The sequence below is a fragment of the Lynx canadensis genome, chromosome C1 (assembly GCF_007474595.2).
Source record: "Lynx canadensis isolate LIC74 chromosome C1, mLynCan4.pri.v2, whole genome shotgun sequence".
NCBI classification, from domain to species: Eukaryota; Metazoa; Chordata; class Mammalia; order Carnivora; family Felidae; genus Lynx; species Lynx canadensis.
The window spans coordinates 160,855,366-160,872,844 of record NC_044310.1 but is presented as its reverse complement, the minus strand read 5'-3'; the positions used below and the strand labels follow the sequence as shown (position 1 = coordinate 160,872,844).

At 39.8% G+C, this 17,479-nt stretch overlaps 1 protein-coding gene across 2 annotated transcripts in view; it reads right to left on the bottom strand.

Annotated features, from left to right (window-relative positions):
* The window catches only part of RAPGEF4 (Rap guanine nucleotide exchange factor 4), a 292,034-nt gene that overhangs the window by 239,961 nt on the left and 34,594 nt on the right, over positions 1–17,479 (bottom strand). For both annotated transcript variants that reach the window (XM_030326351.1, XM_030326353.1), the window contains exons 2-3: positions 3,582–3,724; positions 112–200 (exon numbers count right to left, since the gene is read on the bottom strand). In XM_030326351.1, the coding sequence (XP_030182211.1) occupies positions 112–200; positions 3,582–3,724 (232 nt within the window). The remainder of the gene's footprint in view (positions 1–111; positions 201–3,581; positions 3,725–17,479) is intronic.

Below are 17,479 nucleotides of genomic sequence, written 5' to 3'. Positions count from 1 at the left end.
GAAAGTTTGAAAATGTAATTTTGATGGCATAAAATATATAGACCTAATGTGTCTTTAAAAATAATACTAATAAATCCTACTTAAAAAAAAAAAAAAGATAAGGTATCTTACCTGGTGACTGCTGGTCTCAGATACTTTCACATCCAAAGACCCTGCCAGGACAGCATACCAGTTTGTTCCAATATCACCCTGGCGAAATACTGAAAAAGAAACAGTAAGGTAAATATACCAATATAAGCTGATTTTACCATATGACCACTGGTCATTATAAGCATGACTTGGATCTAGCAAAGCTTACCACCCCTCCTCTATCTGTTCTCAGAAAAGCTTGACGTATTTCTCTTTTCCTCATCTATCAACAAAGCTATATCTTATTTATTCTATGAAGTGGAACTCTATTAAAGGGAACTCTTTCATATTTACAGAGTAATAAGGGATGATAACCCTAAATGCTAGAAGATCCTTTGAATTTAAGAATTCACTAATGTTCTATGTAATTTATCTTAAATACATTTCATTGTATTGCAATTCTTAGAAAATTATTACTCTAGATGGGGTACATATTAACAAGGTTATTTGATTCAACAAAATTCTATCCTATCACCCTCATTTCCTAAATCTATTTGCATTAAAAGTAGTTTTTAATAGAATGTCTCCTTTTAAGCTAACCAATAAATGAGTAAGAAAAATAAAATCTGCTTTAAAATTTTTAACTAGTATTGTCACTGTCCACTTTCTAAATTTTTTTAACATTTATTTATTTTTGAGAGAGTGAGAGAGACAGAACACGAGAGGGGGAGGACAGAGAGAGAGGGAGACACAGAATCGGAAGGAGGCTTCAGGCTCTGAGCTGTCAACACGGAGCCCAACGCGGGTCTCGAACTCACGAGCTGTGAGATCATGACCTGAGCCAAAGTCAGATGCTCAACCTACTGAGCCACCCAGGCGCCCCATCACTGTCCATTTTCTTATTTGCTTTATAAATTCATTGCTTTTAGGCATTAGGAGTTAACTACTCTTTGGAAATAACTCTCATCAGAAATTTCTGAACCCAATTTTATTTTACTTTTGTAATCTTAGAAAGAAAACTTAGATATTTAGATAGAACCTTAGTTCTTATACCATGTTAAGACCAGTACTTTGGAAAATCATTCTGAAATACAGGTTCAAAAATCTCATACAAATCCAACTATCCTTTTAAATATCCTGGCTAAATAACTAGATTGAATGATCTGATATTTTAAAATTCGTTTCGCAATTAGAGTCAGAAGTCAAGTGACTAAATGAATCACATGACAACTCAGTGGGACAGCTGAGTTCTGGCAAGGCTAGCACTCCCTGCGTAAGAGCAAGCTTCTAGAAGCCATTATAATAATGACGACAAGCTGCTCTAAACTCTCCCAGACATGCTTCAGAAAGACAAGAACAACAATGGCACCCCACACAAGTGCAATAATAAGCTTAAGAGGAGAGATTAAGGGGTTTATAGCTGGCCTCTCCAATAACTCTGCTATTCCCAGTCTTTGTAAGTGACTTTATTGAGAGTTAGGGTTTTCCCTGTCATGAACTTTTTGACCCCCAAAGACATTCTCACTTGCCAATCAATTTTACATTACAAAATGAATCATGGAGGATTCATTTTGAAAATGGTTTTAAGAAACAGAAAATAGAGTCTCATCCCCAAAAGAATGAAGTTTCCGATATCTATAAGAAAAAGATATACTGGGCTGAAAACAATATGTATAGATGACTTTTTAAATAGAAGTATGACTATGTTTGCATGGATACACGTGGGAAGACATCTTGAAGGAAACACATAAAGTGTTAATAGCAATCTCTGGGTTTGGGGATTGTACATGATTTTTATTTTGCTTGTCTTCCACATTTTCTACAGTAATATCTGACAGACCCTGTTGGTCTCCCACTCAGAATGATACCTCCCCTCCTCTTATCTAAGTTAACACAGATTTTATACAAGTTTCCACCTTCCTCTACAGGACTATGAGCTCTGAGCATAGGGTTTCTTCCCTAGCTCCACTGGAGTAATCATGATTGGTCCAAACCAATCACAGTGATCCAATTATCTCTGACAGTGATCAGTTTAGATGTGGGCATATGATGCAATTCTGGCCAGCAAACAGGAAGTCTACTGGGGACTTCTGAAAATAGACACAAGAGGAAAATAGACACAACAGGATATCTTTGTATTGGCATGTGATGGGGCTCAAGGCCAAAGTGGCATATTGATTATTTTGAATTAAAGCTGATTGAGAAACAGTCAGTGCAAGGACATTCTGACCCTTTACTGTGTCCCCCAGAAAGGAGGAAATAAGTCTCCCATGTGAAAGGTACCCTTCCTGCACCAGGAGATAGACATCCTTATCACCAGAGATAGAGAATTCAGGGCTGAGAAGGTTTTATAAACAAACCGTGCTTAGTTTCTTCACTAATTAGTACCCAAGTCTAAGTTTCTTTGTCATTGGTTTTCTACAAACCTAGTGTTTCTTTATCTAAAAGGTATATAAACAGATTGCTATGGTTACTTCTTAGGTCCCATATCTGTGAGACCACTGCATGTATGAAATTAATTTTTTTTTCTCCTGTTAATCTGTCTTGTGTCAATTTACTGGACCAGCCAAAAGAATCATGAAGGGTAGGGGGGAATTTCCCCTCCCAATACATGTAATATCTCTAACTGCTATAGCTGTCAATCATTTGGGTCAAGTCTGAGAACAAAAGCCAACACCTGAGGATGCATGGCAAAACATATACAAAACAAAAACAAACACAAAAACAAAAACAAAATGGGAGAGCCATATGACCTTAGTAATGTCTTTGAGTCACTTAATTAACTCTGAAGCCCTCCTATCTCAAGACTTCTTGAATATGACTAATTAATTTTTCCTTCCTTGAATTTTCCCTCTTGAATAACTGATATTCATGATAGTTGGTTGGGGGTTTTCTGTGGCTGCAGCATAAAAGTGTCCCAACAGATGGAAAAGCATTCTTTTTTAATGATAAATTTTTTTTTTTACTTTTTCAAAAAAAAATTTTTTTAAATAGTTATTTTTGAGAGAGAGAGCACAAGCTGGGAAGGGGCAGAAAGAGAGGGAGACACAGAATCTGAAACAGGCTCCCGGCTTTTAGCTGTCAGCACAGAGCCTGGCACGGGGCACAAACCCACGAATCATGAGATCATGACCTGAGCCAAAGTCAGAGGCCCAACCCACTGAGCCACCCAGGCACCCCAAAAATATTTTTTAAATACAGCTGTTACCTGATCATTTTACTTTTTATATTTGAGTGTCTAAGGATTTAGCTGAATATATGAATCAGTACATCCTTCTAGATCTATCTTCCAAGCTACCCTGGAAGATCCATTTACATGCTGTGAATAAAGTGAAGGAAATGCCTACAGGGAAATGAATAAACAAAGCAAAGGGAAATGTCAGCCTAATACCTTTGGTTGAAGCTCAAATATTTGGCACATAAATACTCCATGTGTTATCTAGCCCCATAGGATAACTGCAAATGAGCACAAACCATACATGAAAATACTCCACTGAAGTCGCATTTCTTACATGTAATTCCTTTTTCCAGATTCTCATAATAACCACATAAACAAATCTGATGAAGAAGATTTGGATGAAATTTCTCAAAAGCCTTAACTTCTTTCAGCCTTGTAAAGATGATATCCACATCTTCACTGGATCGTTCCAATGGTCTATAAAGGGGAGAAAAGGCACAAAAAGCTGTATCAATAAGGATTTACTTCAATCAATATGCATTATGTTAATTATATTCAAGTTTATGCAACCATCCCAATTACAAGTATTTCATTGCAAACATTTATACACTTATCCCCATCACAGGTTAGGCTGTGCTTAGGCTAGGCTTTTGTTAACTATTCACCTTAAATCACAACTATTACAGATGGTGTAATACTCTTGATTTATAGTAAGGAATATAGTGGTCTCTACCCACTGTTCCTTATACATAGCTCCTAAAACTCTTGTGATTTTCTACATAAGAGCCATAGGGGCATCTTCTGTTATGCTAGTTGGTCTTTTGTCCTTTGTTCCTGAGATATTTCAGAGGCATAAAGGTAAAATGGCTGTCTTATTATTTATAACAAGACCCTCTCTTTACAACTGCATTTATGTTACTAAGGTAACATTTGGAAAACCCTTAGGTAACCTAAGGATGGAGGCTGGTTGCTAAGGGAACCAACCATGTGATTAGAGGGCTGAAACTTGCAGGCCCACCTCCTAACATCTGGGGAGAAGTCTGCAGATTGAGTTCAATCACCAAAGGCCAATGATTTAATCAGCCATGCCTACATAATGAAGCCTCCATAAAAATCCCTGAACTATGGGGCTCGGACAACTTCCACGTTGGTGAACATGTGAAGATTTGGGGAAAATGACATGCTGGGAAAGATCATGGAAGCTCCATGCTCCTTCCTACACCTTGCCTTATGCATCTCTTCCATCTGGCTGTTCCTAAATTATATTTTTTTTATATAAAAAAAGATAAAAAAGAAAAAAAACAGCAAACTAGTAAGTATACTTTTTCCTGAGTTCTGTGAGCCACTGTAGTACATTAATCAAACCCCAGGTAAAGGGTGTAGGAACCTCTCTGATTTACAGTGGCTGGCCAGCACAGGTGACAACCTGGACTTTTAATTGGCATCTGAAGTGTTTCTGACAGGGCAGTCTGGTGGGCTGAGCCCATAACCTGGGGGATCTGATGCTCTGTCCAGGTAGATAGTGTCACAATTGAATTGAATTGAATTGAGTTGAACTGTAGGAGACTCAGCCAGTGTCTCAGAATTGCTTGCTGTGGAAAACCCACACATTGGTGTCAGAAGTGTTGGGTTACCATAGTAGTGGAGACAGTGAAGGAAACACGGGAGTTTTTCCTTTACAGATGGCTAAAGTGGGAATCAGTCTCTGAGTCATGAGTTCAAGCACAGTTCAAGCTTCTGGGTATTGCTTAATCCTTTAGAAGCACCAGGATGTGATAAGATACATGAAAACTCAGGTTTTATTTAAAATTGGAAGTCACAAACACAAATGTCTGATTGGCAGTGGCCAATCAGATAAATCAAATAGGTAAAAAGAGCCAAATATAAGGGGAAAAGATCTCTACTATATGAAAACAATGGTGAAAGCTCAAAGATAAATAAGAGCTGATACCAAGCCTCAATGTTGGCAATACTCTAGGGAATGGTGGGCATCAGAATGAACTGCAGAGATGGGACTGCTAAAAGGAACAGGTCTTACTTAGCTGTTTTCCTTATTATTGGTTTTCTGTGGACACATGGGCCCAGATGTTGTCATATCTTCCAACTATTTAAGGAAAGGTATCTAGATCTTTGTTTACATTTCTTAAACATTGTGTAGACTACACACACACACACACACACACACACACACACACACACACCATCTATGGACTAGATCCAACTTGTTGACCACCATCTTGTATTCTCTGGATTAAGATGAACCAAAAAACCAAACAAAAACAGGAGAGTTTTACGTATTATAAAAACTGTTTCCTTTCTTTCCTTTAAGCAGTTTTCAAAGTCCATTCTTACAATATGCTTTGCAGGATCATATGGTGTTCCTTGACAGATATTTCACATTTCACAGAAACCATGCAGCCTCATGTGTGACCAGAAGAAATGAGCTGGTCAAGGATGTGACTGAGACCAGTAATTCTCACTGAATACCCATGTGCTTCCCTGAATTTACCATCTTCCCTTGCAGTTATGTTGGAGTCATGTTGTGGCTAGTGGACTGTGAACAAACTGTCCTTTATTACTTCTGAGATGAGACTGTTAAGAGCCACAGGATGTCTTCCATCTCTCTTTTCCTAAGCCACAACTCTACAGCATTAGAGGTTAAATTGTGTCCCTCCCATAAAATATGTCGAAGTCCTAACATACAATATCTGTGAGTGTGGCCTTATTTGGAAATAAGGCCTTTGCAGATGTAATCAACTTAATCAGTCATACTGATTAGGGTGGGCCATAATCCAAGGACTGGTGTTCTTATAAAAAGAAGGGAATTGAGGCACGGAAACACAGGGAAGATGGCCATGTGAAGGTAGAGGCAGAGATTGAAGTAATGCAACTACAAGCCAAGGAACCCCGAGAATTGCTGGCAACCACCAGAAACTACAAAGGAGCAAGAAAGGGTCCTCCTCTAGAGCCATCAGGAGAACGTGGCCCTGCTAACAACTTGATTTTGGACTTCCAGTCACCAAAACTGTGAGACCACCAAACACCAAACACAAAAACACCAAAAATGTTTTTTAAATCCACCTAGCTTGTGGTATTTTATTTGAGAGTCCTAGGAAACTAATACAGAAAGTATGTGTTTCAGATGTTATAGCCACAAGATGGAGACTTTGTGCAAGTGACAAATAAACCTCCATTGGGTGAAGCTACTGAGATTTGGGGGGTGTGTGTACATGTGTATGTGTGTATGTATGTAGGGTTGGGGGACTGTTATCACAGAATCACTTATTAGCACCTAGACCAACACAGAAGTCAGGACTGGATGCACCAGAGTTCCAAGGAACTTGGGACAATGTAGGAGGAAGACAGATCCCACCATGAGAGATGACCATTTTTAGAGAACATGAACAGAAGACCGTCCCTAAGGGGAAGACCTAAACTCATGAAAGCTTACTTAAGAGGCTCTTCACCTGCCTCCATCACACTTTCAGGCCCAAGAAAACTAAACTTAAAGAGTGTGCCCACAACTTTGGCTAGCCTTCCAACTAACCTCTAGTGAAAGGGCTTGGACTCTGCTTCCCAGAAAGGAGGAGGGGAAATCCTGATACATTAGTGCCCAGTTTATGAGATAACCAAGTTCCTGAAAGAGGTGGAAGGTTTGCAGGATTTATTAGGGAAGATACGGCCCATCAGAACAAGAGCCTCCTTCCACCTATTGGCCATTTGTTAGGGCTTTATCAATTCCCTACCAGAAGGTATGTTCCCAAAGTGAAGGGGCTTTGAAACAGGGGCTAGAACTTGAGCAGTTAATCAAGGGGTACAAATGAATTTCAACAAGTGTCTTTGTGTGCTCAGTGAGAATGCGTTTCACAGGCACTGAGGGCGACCGCAACTGGCAGAGGCACCCCTCGGTGAGGAGCCATGCCAGCGGGGCGCACTTCACAGGAGGCAGTGTTGGCACCAGTAGGAAGTCACACCCAGACACAGCAAGCAGCCGTGTGAACTCCATGGGCTGCTGCCACAGCATTCTGACACTGGCCTGCAGGTCTAAAGCAATGACAGCATTTAAACGACCATGGGAAGAATCACGAGGACCAGATGAGCTGGAAATTAACTGGGCATCGACATGGTGGATTCTACTTAGTTTCACAGGAAAAAAGATACGTGGGGATTAGAATCCATCTTCCATTAAAAAGGAAAGCAGCATCCCATTTTTGTACATTCTTCCTAGAGCACGTCTCACATTAGGAAGGCAGACAGCTTAAAAACATTTTTGGCCCAACATTCTCCAGAAGAAATAGAAAGCAGAAGAAAAATGTAAGTACTTCCATACAGTCCAAAACAAGCACAAAAGAACTTCAAGATTCGTAACAAGATTGTATAAGGCCAGGTGACCAAAGACACTTGAAAAGACAAAGCTAATTTGAGATAACCAGAACAACTTTGAAACCTCTCTTCCTGATATTTTCTTCAGGCATCCCCAGATGAGATCCTAATAATGTTTCCCCCATGTATAAACACTGAAGCCACAGAAACAATGAAAAGCAATGTTTTATCTGTCATTGCTTTTACTGGGTACTCCATGGAATGCAGAAAATTGCATTCAGCTATTAACTAACATTTTTACCATCCCACCTCTCTAATCTACCACTGGTGATAATCCTTCTTTGCCCCTCTTCTCTTGTGAATCCACAATTTCCTAATGCCACATGGATTTTCATCTCTGTAGAGGTCATGCCTGGCACTTCTTTTATAGATTCCACAGCACCCAGTAGATAGCGAAGCTTGCCACAAGTCCTTGGTGTGTGACGGTGGGGCTCTACGGCAACCTCAAACTAACTCTTCTTCTCTCCTACATCTGCTACTGCACCTGCACTCCTTATTCCCATGGATGGAGCAGCCTCATCCTCACCCTCCCCACATGCAGGTAATTCTACCTACTTAATGTCTTTCAAATCCACCCCCTCCTCTTAACTCCTCCTGCCACTGCCTCAGTTCCGTGTGAATGAAAGGCACGTGAAGCTTGTGTTGGGACATGAAGCTGAACAGCATGGCAGTCCCCTCCCAGGAGGCTGGAGAGCTGGGTTCCATCTAACAGCCAGCATAAGTATTTTAAGAAGAGTAGTGGCATGGTTGGGTGTGGACTTTGAAAGATCACCTTGGCAAGTAGAGGCAGATGTGAGGGAATAAAGACCAGCAGGTAAGAGACCAGTTCAGAAGCTCTTGCAGTATTTCAAAATGATGATGTGGGCTTCTCTAATTATAACTCACTTTCCATTCCCTTAATAAATGTGTACAGCTGCTCCCTCAAGTAAAAGTAAGTGAAAGCTCCAAATTCAGAGAAGTTATTTTTCTTAGCCTGGCATGTGACACCCCAGGACCATTTTTCAAATCGCTTAAAAAGGAAAAAAAACCTCACTTTTAAAACATGTTCAAAAACAATAGAAAGAATCATTTACAAAAGAAGACACGGTGATAGGCAGGATCTTAGATCGACCACCAATGACCCACATCCTCGTATAATGTCTTTGGGTGTGGGCAGGAGCTGGAATTTGCTTTTGGTCCATAGGAGCATGGCAAAAGTGTAAAGCTATCACTCCCATGATTATGTTATGACAGAGATAAAGAGATTTTGCAGATATAATTAGGGTTCCTAATCAGTTGACTTCAAGTTAATCAAAAGGGAGGTTTTTTTCCCCTAGTGGGCCTGACATAATCAAGTGAATCATCCACTTCCAATCAAGTGGAGGAAGTGGGAGATTCTTCTGCTGGCCTTGAAGAAGGACACTGCCATGTTGCAAGAGAGCGGCATGGTGAGGAATACGTGAGACCCCTGGCTGGCAGCCAGCAAGAAAACAGGGATCTCAGTCCTACAGCTGCAATGAACTTAATTCTACCAACAACTATGTGAGCTTAAAAGGTGTCCCTAAGCCCCAGAAAAGAGTACAGCCCAGTAAGCACCTTGATTTCAGCCTTTAAGACCCTAAGCAGAGGATTCAGACAAGCATGTCCAGGAACTTGCCCCATGGAAATGGCAAGATAATAAATGTATGCTGTTCTGAGCCACTAAGTTTGTGGTAATATGTTCCACAGCAATAAAAAACAATACAGACAGGAAGTTACTTTCTCACATTGACTCATTTCCTTATGTCCAGCTTGGTGTTCACTTCCTTCATGGAGCTTTTCCTTATAGTGTCTCTCTTCTCTGACCTAGGAATAAATCTAACCAAAGAGGTGAAAAATCTATCCGCTGAAAGCTACAGAAAGCTTGTGAAAGAATTGAAGAAGACACAAAAAATTGGAAGAAGATTCCATGCTCCTGGATAGGAAGAACAAATATTGTTAAAATGTCGATACGACCCAAAGCGATCTACATATTCAATGCAATCCCTATCAAAATAACACCAGCAGAGTTCGAGCCCCGCGTCAGGCTCTGGGCTGATGGCTCAGAGCCTGGAGCCTGTTTCCGATTCTGTGTCTCCCTCTCTCTCTGCTCCTCCCCCGTTCATGCTCTGTCTCTCTCTGTCCCAAAAATAAATAAACGTTGAAAAAAAAAATTAAAAAAAAAAAAATAACACCAGCATTCTTCACAGAGCTAGAACAAATAATCCTAAAATTTGTATGGAATGAGAAAAGACCCTGACTAGCCAAAGCAATCTTGAAAAAGAAAACCAAAGCAGGAGGCATCACAATCCCAGACTTCAAGCTATACTACAAAGCTGTAACCATCAAGGCAGTATGGTACTGGCACAAGAACAGACACTCAGATCAATGGAACAGAAGAGAGAACCCAGAAATGGACCCACAAACGTATGGCCAACTAATCTTTGACAAAGCAGGAAAAGATATCCAATGGAATAAAGACAGCCTCTTCAGCAAGTGGTGCTAGGAAAACTGGACAGCAACATGCAGAAGAATGAATCTGGACCACTTTCTTATACCATACACAAAAAGAAACTCAAAATGGATGACAGACCTCAATGTAAGACAGGAAGTCATCAAAATCCTCAAGGAGAAAGCAGGCAAAAACCTCTTTGATCTTGGCCACAGCAACTTCTTACTCAACATGTCTCCAGAAGCAAGGGAAACAAAAGCAAAAATGAACCACTGGGACCTCATTAAAATAAAAAGCTTCTGCACAGCGAAGGAAACAATCAGCAAAACTAAAAGGCAAACGACAGAATGGGAGAAGATATTTGCAAATGACATATCAGATAAAGGATTAGTATCCAAAATCTATAAAGAACTTATCAAATTCAACACCCCAGAAAACAAATAATCCAGTGAGGAAATGGGCAAAAGACATGAATAGACACTTCTCCAAAGAAGACATCAAGATGGCCAACCGACACATGAAAAAATGCTCAACATCACTCATCATCAGGGAAATACAAATCAAAACCACAGGGAGATACCACCTTACACCTGTCAGAATGGCTAACATTAACAATTCAGGCAACAACAGATGTTGGCGAGGATGTGGAGAAAGAGGATCTCTTCTGCATTGTTGGTGGGAATGCAAGCTGGTGCAGCCACTCTGGAAAACAGTATGGATGTTCCTCAAAAAACTAAACATAGAAATACCCTACGACCCAGCAATTGCACTACTAGGCATTTATCCACGGGATACAGGTGTGCTGTTTCGAAGGGACACATGCACCCCCATGTTTATAGCAGCACTAACAACAATAGCCAAAGTACGGAAAGAGCCCAAATGTCCATCGATGGATGAATGGATAAAGAAGATGTGGTATATATACACAATGGAGTATTACTCGGCAATCAAAAACAATAAAATCTTGCCATTTGCAACTACGTGGATGGAACTGGAGGGTATTATGCTAAGTGAACTTAGTCAGAGAAAGACAAAAATCATATGACTTCACTCATATGAGCACTTTAAGAGACAAAACAGATGAACATAAGGGAAGGGAAACAAAAATAATATAAAAAAGGGAGGAGGACAAAACAGAAGAGACTCATAAATATGGAGAACAAACTGAGGGTTGCTGGAGGGGTTGTGGGAGGGAGCATGGGCTAAATGGGTAAGGGGCACTAAGGAATCTACTTCTGAAATCATTGTTGCACTATATGCTAACTAATTTGGATGTAAATTTTAAAAAATAAAAAATAAAATTAAAAAAAATACTAATTAAAAAAAAGTCTCTCTTCTCTGAAATCCAATTGATAACAGGGCACCTGGGTGGCTCAGTGGGTTAAGAGTCCAACTTCGACTCCGGTCATGATCTCAGGGCTCATGAGTTCAAGCCCCACATTGGGCTTGCTGCTATCAGCACAGAGCCCACTTCAGATCCCACCCCCTTCTCTTTCTCTCTGCCCCTCCCCAGCTCAGGTGTGCACACACTCTCTCTCTCTCTCTCTCTCAAAAATAAATAAACATTAAAAAAAAGCCACATGAAATCCAATTGATTCCGTATCTTTTTGCCATCTTATCTGATTATGTTAATATTTCATGTTTCAAACATGTAAATTTTGTCTTCTTGGAGATACTGCCATTCATTTATTTATTTGGTAAACCCCATTTGGATCTCATCTTTTATAAACCAGTGAATCATTGTTTTCCTACTTGGTTTTGGTATTTTTCTTCTGTGGTTCTTCAGTTCTTCCAGGATGAATCTCAGTCTGTCATTAAAAACTTTCTAAATTAGATAACAAGATGAGACAGACGTTAACCCATCCAAATTAGTTGTACAAAAGGCACAACCTAAAAATATTTCTGATAAAATATGATTAAGTACAATGTATAAATTGTAATGGTAAATAATGCCTATTTAGCAGCATCAAAAATATTTTATTAAAATGTATTTATGATCCTTGGAGGAGTGGTTTTAACACTTAACTTTTTATCACACCTAACTTATGAATTATCAAAATCTGTGGAATTAGGGGCGCCTGGGTGGCTCAGTCGGTTGGGTGTCCGACTTCGGCTCAGGTCATGATCTCACGGTTCGTGAGTTCGAGCCCCACGTCAGGCTCTGTGCTGACAGCTCAGAGCCTGGAGCCTGCTTAGGATTCTGTGTCTCCCTCTCTCTCTCTGTCCCTCCCCCACTCGTGCTCCATCACTGTCTCAAAAATAAATAAGCATTAAAAATTAAAAAAAAAATCTATGGAATTAAAAAAAATTTTTTTAATGTTTTATTTACTTTTGAGAGAGAGAGTACATGGGAACTTCCACAGTCAGGTGTACAAGGGATTACAAAGGTTCTGAATTCCCAGTGCTGCCTGCATGCATTATGCAATGGGGAAGTTTAATATGCTCTTGAATCTTATAATTCAGTCAATTTGGGATTATCTAGGGACTAATTAACCAGTCTCTGGATTAATCAGAACACATATATTAACACAGAGGCATTTGTGAGAAAAATGTATAATAACCATAAAATTAGCAAAAACATCTACCCTTAGGTGACTTCTGTTGTTTGGCTGCATGATAATCAATATTTGCAAACCCCCTGCCATGTGGAAGGCCATCCCCTCATCAATCTGCTGAGTAAGCCCCTCAGCTAACATCAGCAGAAGCTCTGGGGGACCTCTCAGGACAGCAATACCAATATCCAACAGTCAGACCGACAGGGGTGCAAAGTATGGGAAGAGGGAAGAGAAAGAAGGAGGGGGAGGCAGAACTGCTCTCTGCCCAGCTGCCTTCCTACAATCATAAACAGAAGGCTCAGCCAAGAATTGGGCATACTAACAGACTATAGTAGTACTGTCATCTTGTGAGATGCTTTATTTCTTCAAATACTTCAGTTGTATATATATATTTTTTTAATTTCCAGGTATCTTTTGAAAAACCAGTGAATGTATTTTAGAACATTGGGTGTGATGTTAACCAAATACATTTGCATTAAAATGCATTTACATTTGTTTTTTACAAAAACAAATTTGCATTTGTTTTGACTAATTTTGTTGTAACAATAACTCAGGGTTATAAGAGCTAGTCCCCTCCCTTCATCAACTGTTAAATCCAAGGTAATTCATGTAAGCCTTATAAATTATAAAAGGATACAGAAGCTATTATTATGACTAGCACCATCATCTTCATCATCATTAGCCACAAAGATCTTTTAAAAGAAGTATTTAATGAAAACAAGGAATAAAGTACTTAAAAACATGTACTATTATTCTCATGTGCCTTTTGAGGCTTTTATAGATAGGTACACTTGTATGTTTTCCTCTTTTACTCTCTAGTATTACAACAGTAAGATCTCAAACACTATGTAGTTGAACACTAACTAATTTTCCAAAGAGCCTTAAAAATGTTGATTACCACAGCCCTGTTAGATGAAGCAGGTATTCTGAACCCTATTTTACCAGCAAAAACATTTGACACAGAGGTTAGATGAGTATTAGTATACTAAAATCACGTGCATTTGTAATGCCAATGATGACATGGATATACCAAAAGTCTTTGAAACTCAAGATGTTTACCACTTATCATGTTATCATTTTAATTATGTGATTATTAACCACTTAGAATACTGAGAGGTTTACTCGTTATTAATTACAAGTTTTACCAACAACGTCAACAAAATTCAGAATGAAGGTGTTGAAAATGCATTCATTCAACCTGCAAATATTTACCGAGTACCTGTATTGGAGGAGCAGAAGGCACTCAGGGCATGGCTCTTGCACCAAGGAAGTGAAAATTGAGTTAGGAAGATTTGTACACAGACAGCAATTACCAAGGTGAAACATTGTAAGCAGCACAATTAAAATAGAAAAACAAGGAATAGGAATTAGGAAGCCATCACTTACGAAGATATCATTGAAGGGTGAAAGTTCTTCAAAGACTTCATGAAGGCGTTATTGTAAATTCTTCCTAAAATCAGTTCTTTCTCAAATGTCTCTTTTTGTAACTACAGACGCAGCACTGTCTGGTCATACATTTTTAGTGCTAAAAATGTAGTGTATTGCTACAGCTCCTCCCCTTGGAGACCTGCTGAATGACTCTTCTCCCTATGAGTTTCTTACCCACCAATCTAACACACACACAGACAACACACAATCACACACTTGCACAGATACCCACACAGGCACACAGGTACATACAGTGATGCATACACACACAAATATACAAATACACATTCACAAACACACATATACACACTTACAAAGACCGTTGACGAAATTTACTCAGACTTCTGAACCTTTCCTTAGGCCCATCTGTGTACTTCCTCGTAAAATGCAGTTTTAGCAAGAACCCTGCTAAGTCCATGTAACCAGAAACTTCCACCCTCAGTATCTGACATCTGATTGGGTTCCTCATCTTCCAACATCCCCCAGGAGACACCTAATCAGCCTTGTCTTCAGCAAGAATCCTGTCAGATCATTTTAGCCAAACCCCCTCTTACCCCTGATGTTTCCTCTTAGTAATTTTCCACCCACTGACACCCTGCTCCTTGGCTATCAATTCCCACTTGCCCAAGCTGTACTCAGAGTTGAGCCCAATCTCTTGTCAACTGTAAAATCCTGAGTGGTCTGATACCTATTGGAATGGTCTTATATAAAGTCTACTTACCATCTTCAACAAATGTGAATGAATATTTTTTTTTCTTTAAACTCACACACAGACACTCACACATAGCTCAACTCAATTGCCAAAATTCTCTCTAGGCTCCTAATTCTGCCTGTGTTCAGGGTGACTCTCAAAAAAATCCCCTTGATGGATCCTGAGACCCAGGAGCAACCGCAGCTTTTTATCCTCACAGCTAAGACTGACTGTCACAAGGCACACCAAGACCTGTGTGACCCTTCCAAAATATGGCCTGCACATCTGTCACCAGGGAGCAGAGCACGTGAAGTCTGCAAATTCCTGGCCTTCGTGCCTCCCTGTTTAGAAATCATGACTGCATGCTTTTATGTCTTTATGAAAGAGTGAAGTGAAAACTGCCCCCTCAGTGTCCCAAATAAGAGAGTTTTGACTGCAGGTCACTCTGGACTACCACTTTGGCCCTAGCTGAACAACAGGAGGGGTCAGAATACCTCCATCCCCCTTTCAATGACGACCACTCTGTCATCTGTCCCACGGTGAGAGAGATGCCAGCTCTGGGGCCCCAGGGCTATTTGGACAGCTGAAAAAGCCTGCATTCAGGCAGAGGGCAGGAACAGCCCTGCTAATATCTAAATAATGCCAACCCTGCTGTTAGTGAGAAGAGGAAGAGAGAAACCTTTTTGACCAGGCTCAGTGTGCTGCAATTTGTCTTATTACAATTAAAATGAAAATATAAAGTCAAAGTACAGTCTTGCCCAATTTTAACATGCCCTTTTCAAAAATCTTCTCTGATAGTACATGAGTATCTAAACTCAGTACAGGATCTTAATGCTGGGCATAAGTCTCTCTACAACACACCCCCAGCCAGAGGTTCAGGATCCCAGCCAAATTGCTTCCTGGACCCCAAAGAGCACTTCAAGTTTTCATAATTTTCCCCAGGTAATAATTTGCTCTACTAGTATTAAGCTAAAAATAATTTCTTTTGGCTCCTTAAACTTTTAAAATGGCTTCTGGCATGACTCAAATAACTGATGCCTCTTTAAACTGCTTCCCAGATAAGTTTGTATTGATAGCTTTTCTTCTTCTATGTAATTTTTGCCAGAGTAAGCAGGGGCTCTCAAAAATCATTCCACAGTACCTAGTGCTACACTCAAATTTGAGATGACTGTTCAAAAAAACTGCCACTGCTACATTAAATATTTGGAGAGCCCTAAGGGCTTTAGGTCATGAGGATTACAGAAAATGGGAATCTCTTCAATCAGAGCCTTCTGATAATCTTTTCTTAGCTCTATTTCTGGGCAACCAGAGGAGACTTGTGAAGGAAAAAGAAAGGAAGAATACTCAGGAGACTGAGAGGCAGGGAGGACATTACTTTACCTAGAAGAGTGATTCTCAATCTTTTATCCCTTCCCAACCCACCTGAGGCACAGGATCACGCCCATGAGAAGCAGTGAAGGAGAACACATTTTTAGCAGGGAGTTTTGAAAACACCTCCCCTCACTGGATCAGCTGGCTGGAAATCTCTGGCTTTTTAAAAGAGAAGTTGAGGGGGGGGTGGGTGCTTGGGTGGTTCAGTTGGTAGAGTTTCTTTTGATTTGAACTCAGGTCATGATCTCATGGTTCATGGGATCAAGCCCCATGTCAGGCTCCATGCTGAGTGTGGATGGAGCCTGCTTAAGATTCTCTCACTGCCCCTCTAACCTGCTCTCTCTAAAAATTAAAAAATAATAATAATAATAATTAAATAAAATGAAATAAATAAAATAAAATAAAATAAATTAAAAAAATAAAACAAAATAGAAATGGGTCTGGTACTATAATGGTGGATACTCTAGTCCCCGTGCCCTACTCCAGTCACCTATTTCCTTTGGAACCTCCTCTTCAACTACTTCCCTCTTCCTCACCCTTCTCCAGACACACAGGTGTCCTTTCTTCTGCCAGGGCTGCTCTTTTCCCAGATCCAGGCATGACTCATCCCTCACCTACCACAAGTCTGAGTACATATTCTCCTCTCACTGGGCCTACCCTGCCTGTCCTGCTCAGTCCTCTCAGCAACACCTAACCCATTTTCACCCAACATTCTTTTCTTTTCTATAGCACTCAGCACTTAGCACTTACTAACATAATATTTCTAATCATAACAATTTACTTATTTATTTTGGTGATTGCCTCCACTGGAATGTAAGCTCTAGGAAGGCAGGGAATTTTTTTTTTCTGTTTGGAGTACAAGCTCCAGTACCTTGAACAGTGTCTAGCAATGAACATGGCTGAAGAAGAAATATCCTTTTGTGCTTGTTGTATTTGTACATGTGAGTGTATATTATTAAACGCTACTAATATTTCAAAAAAGTTATTAATATTTTAAAGAAAATTAGATTGCTTTTTGGCTACGAAACTGTCAACAAAATTTTTGCTGTTCTCTACCCTACTTACCAAATCAGAGTAATAATGAATCCTCAGACTACTAGTGTTCTCAGTGAAAGAATGCACAAAGAATCATTTTTTAGTAATAGCTTATGTATACGCCAAGATTTCTTGGAGGATCCATTTATATTTTTCCTCATGTGAGTCCAGGCTAATTTTCACAACCAATCAAGGAAACCTAAATATATAAAAATGTGATATTACTCAGCCTTTCTGAAGGTAAAAACCATATAGGAAATGGAAGTAATGTAGTTCTAAAGCTATATCCCAGAAACAAAGTGAACAGATACCATTTTATA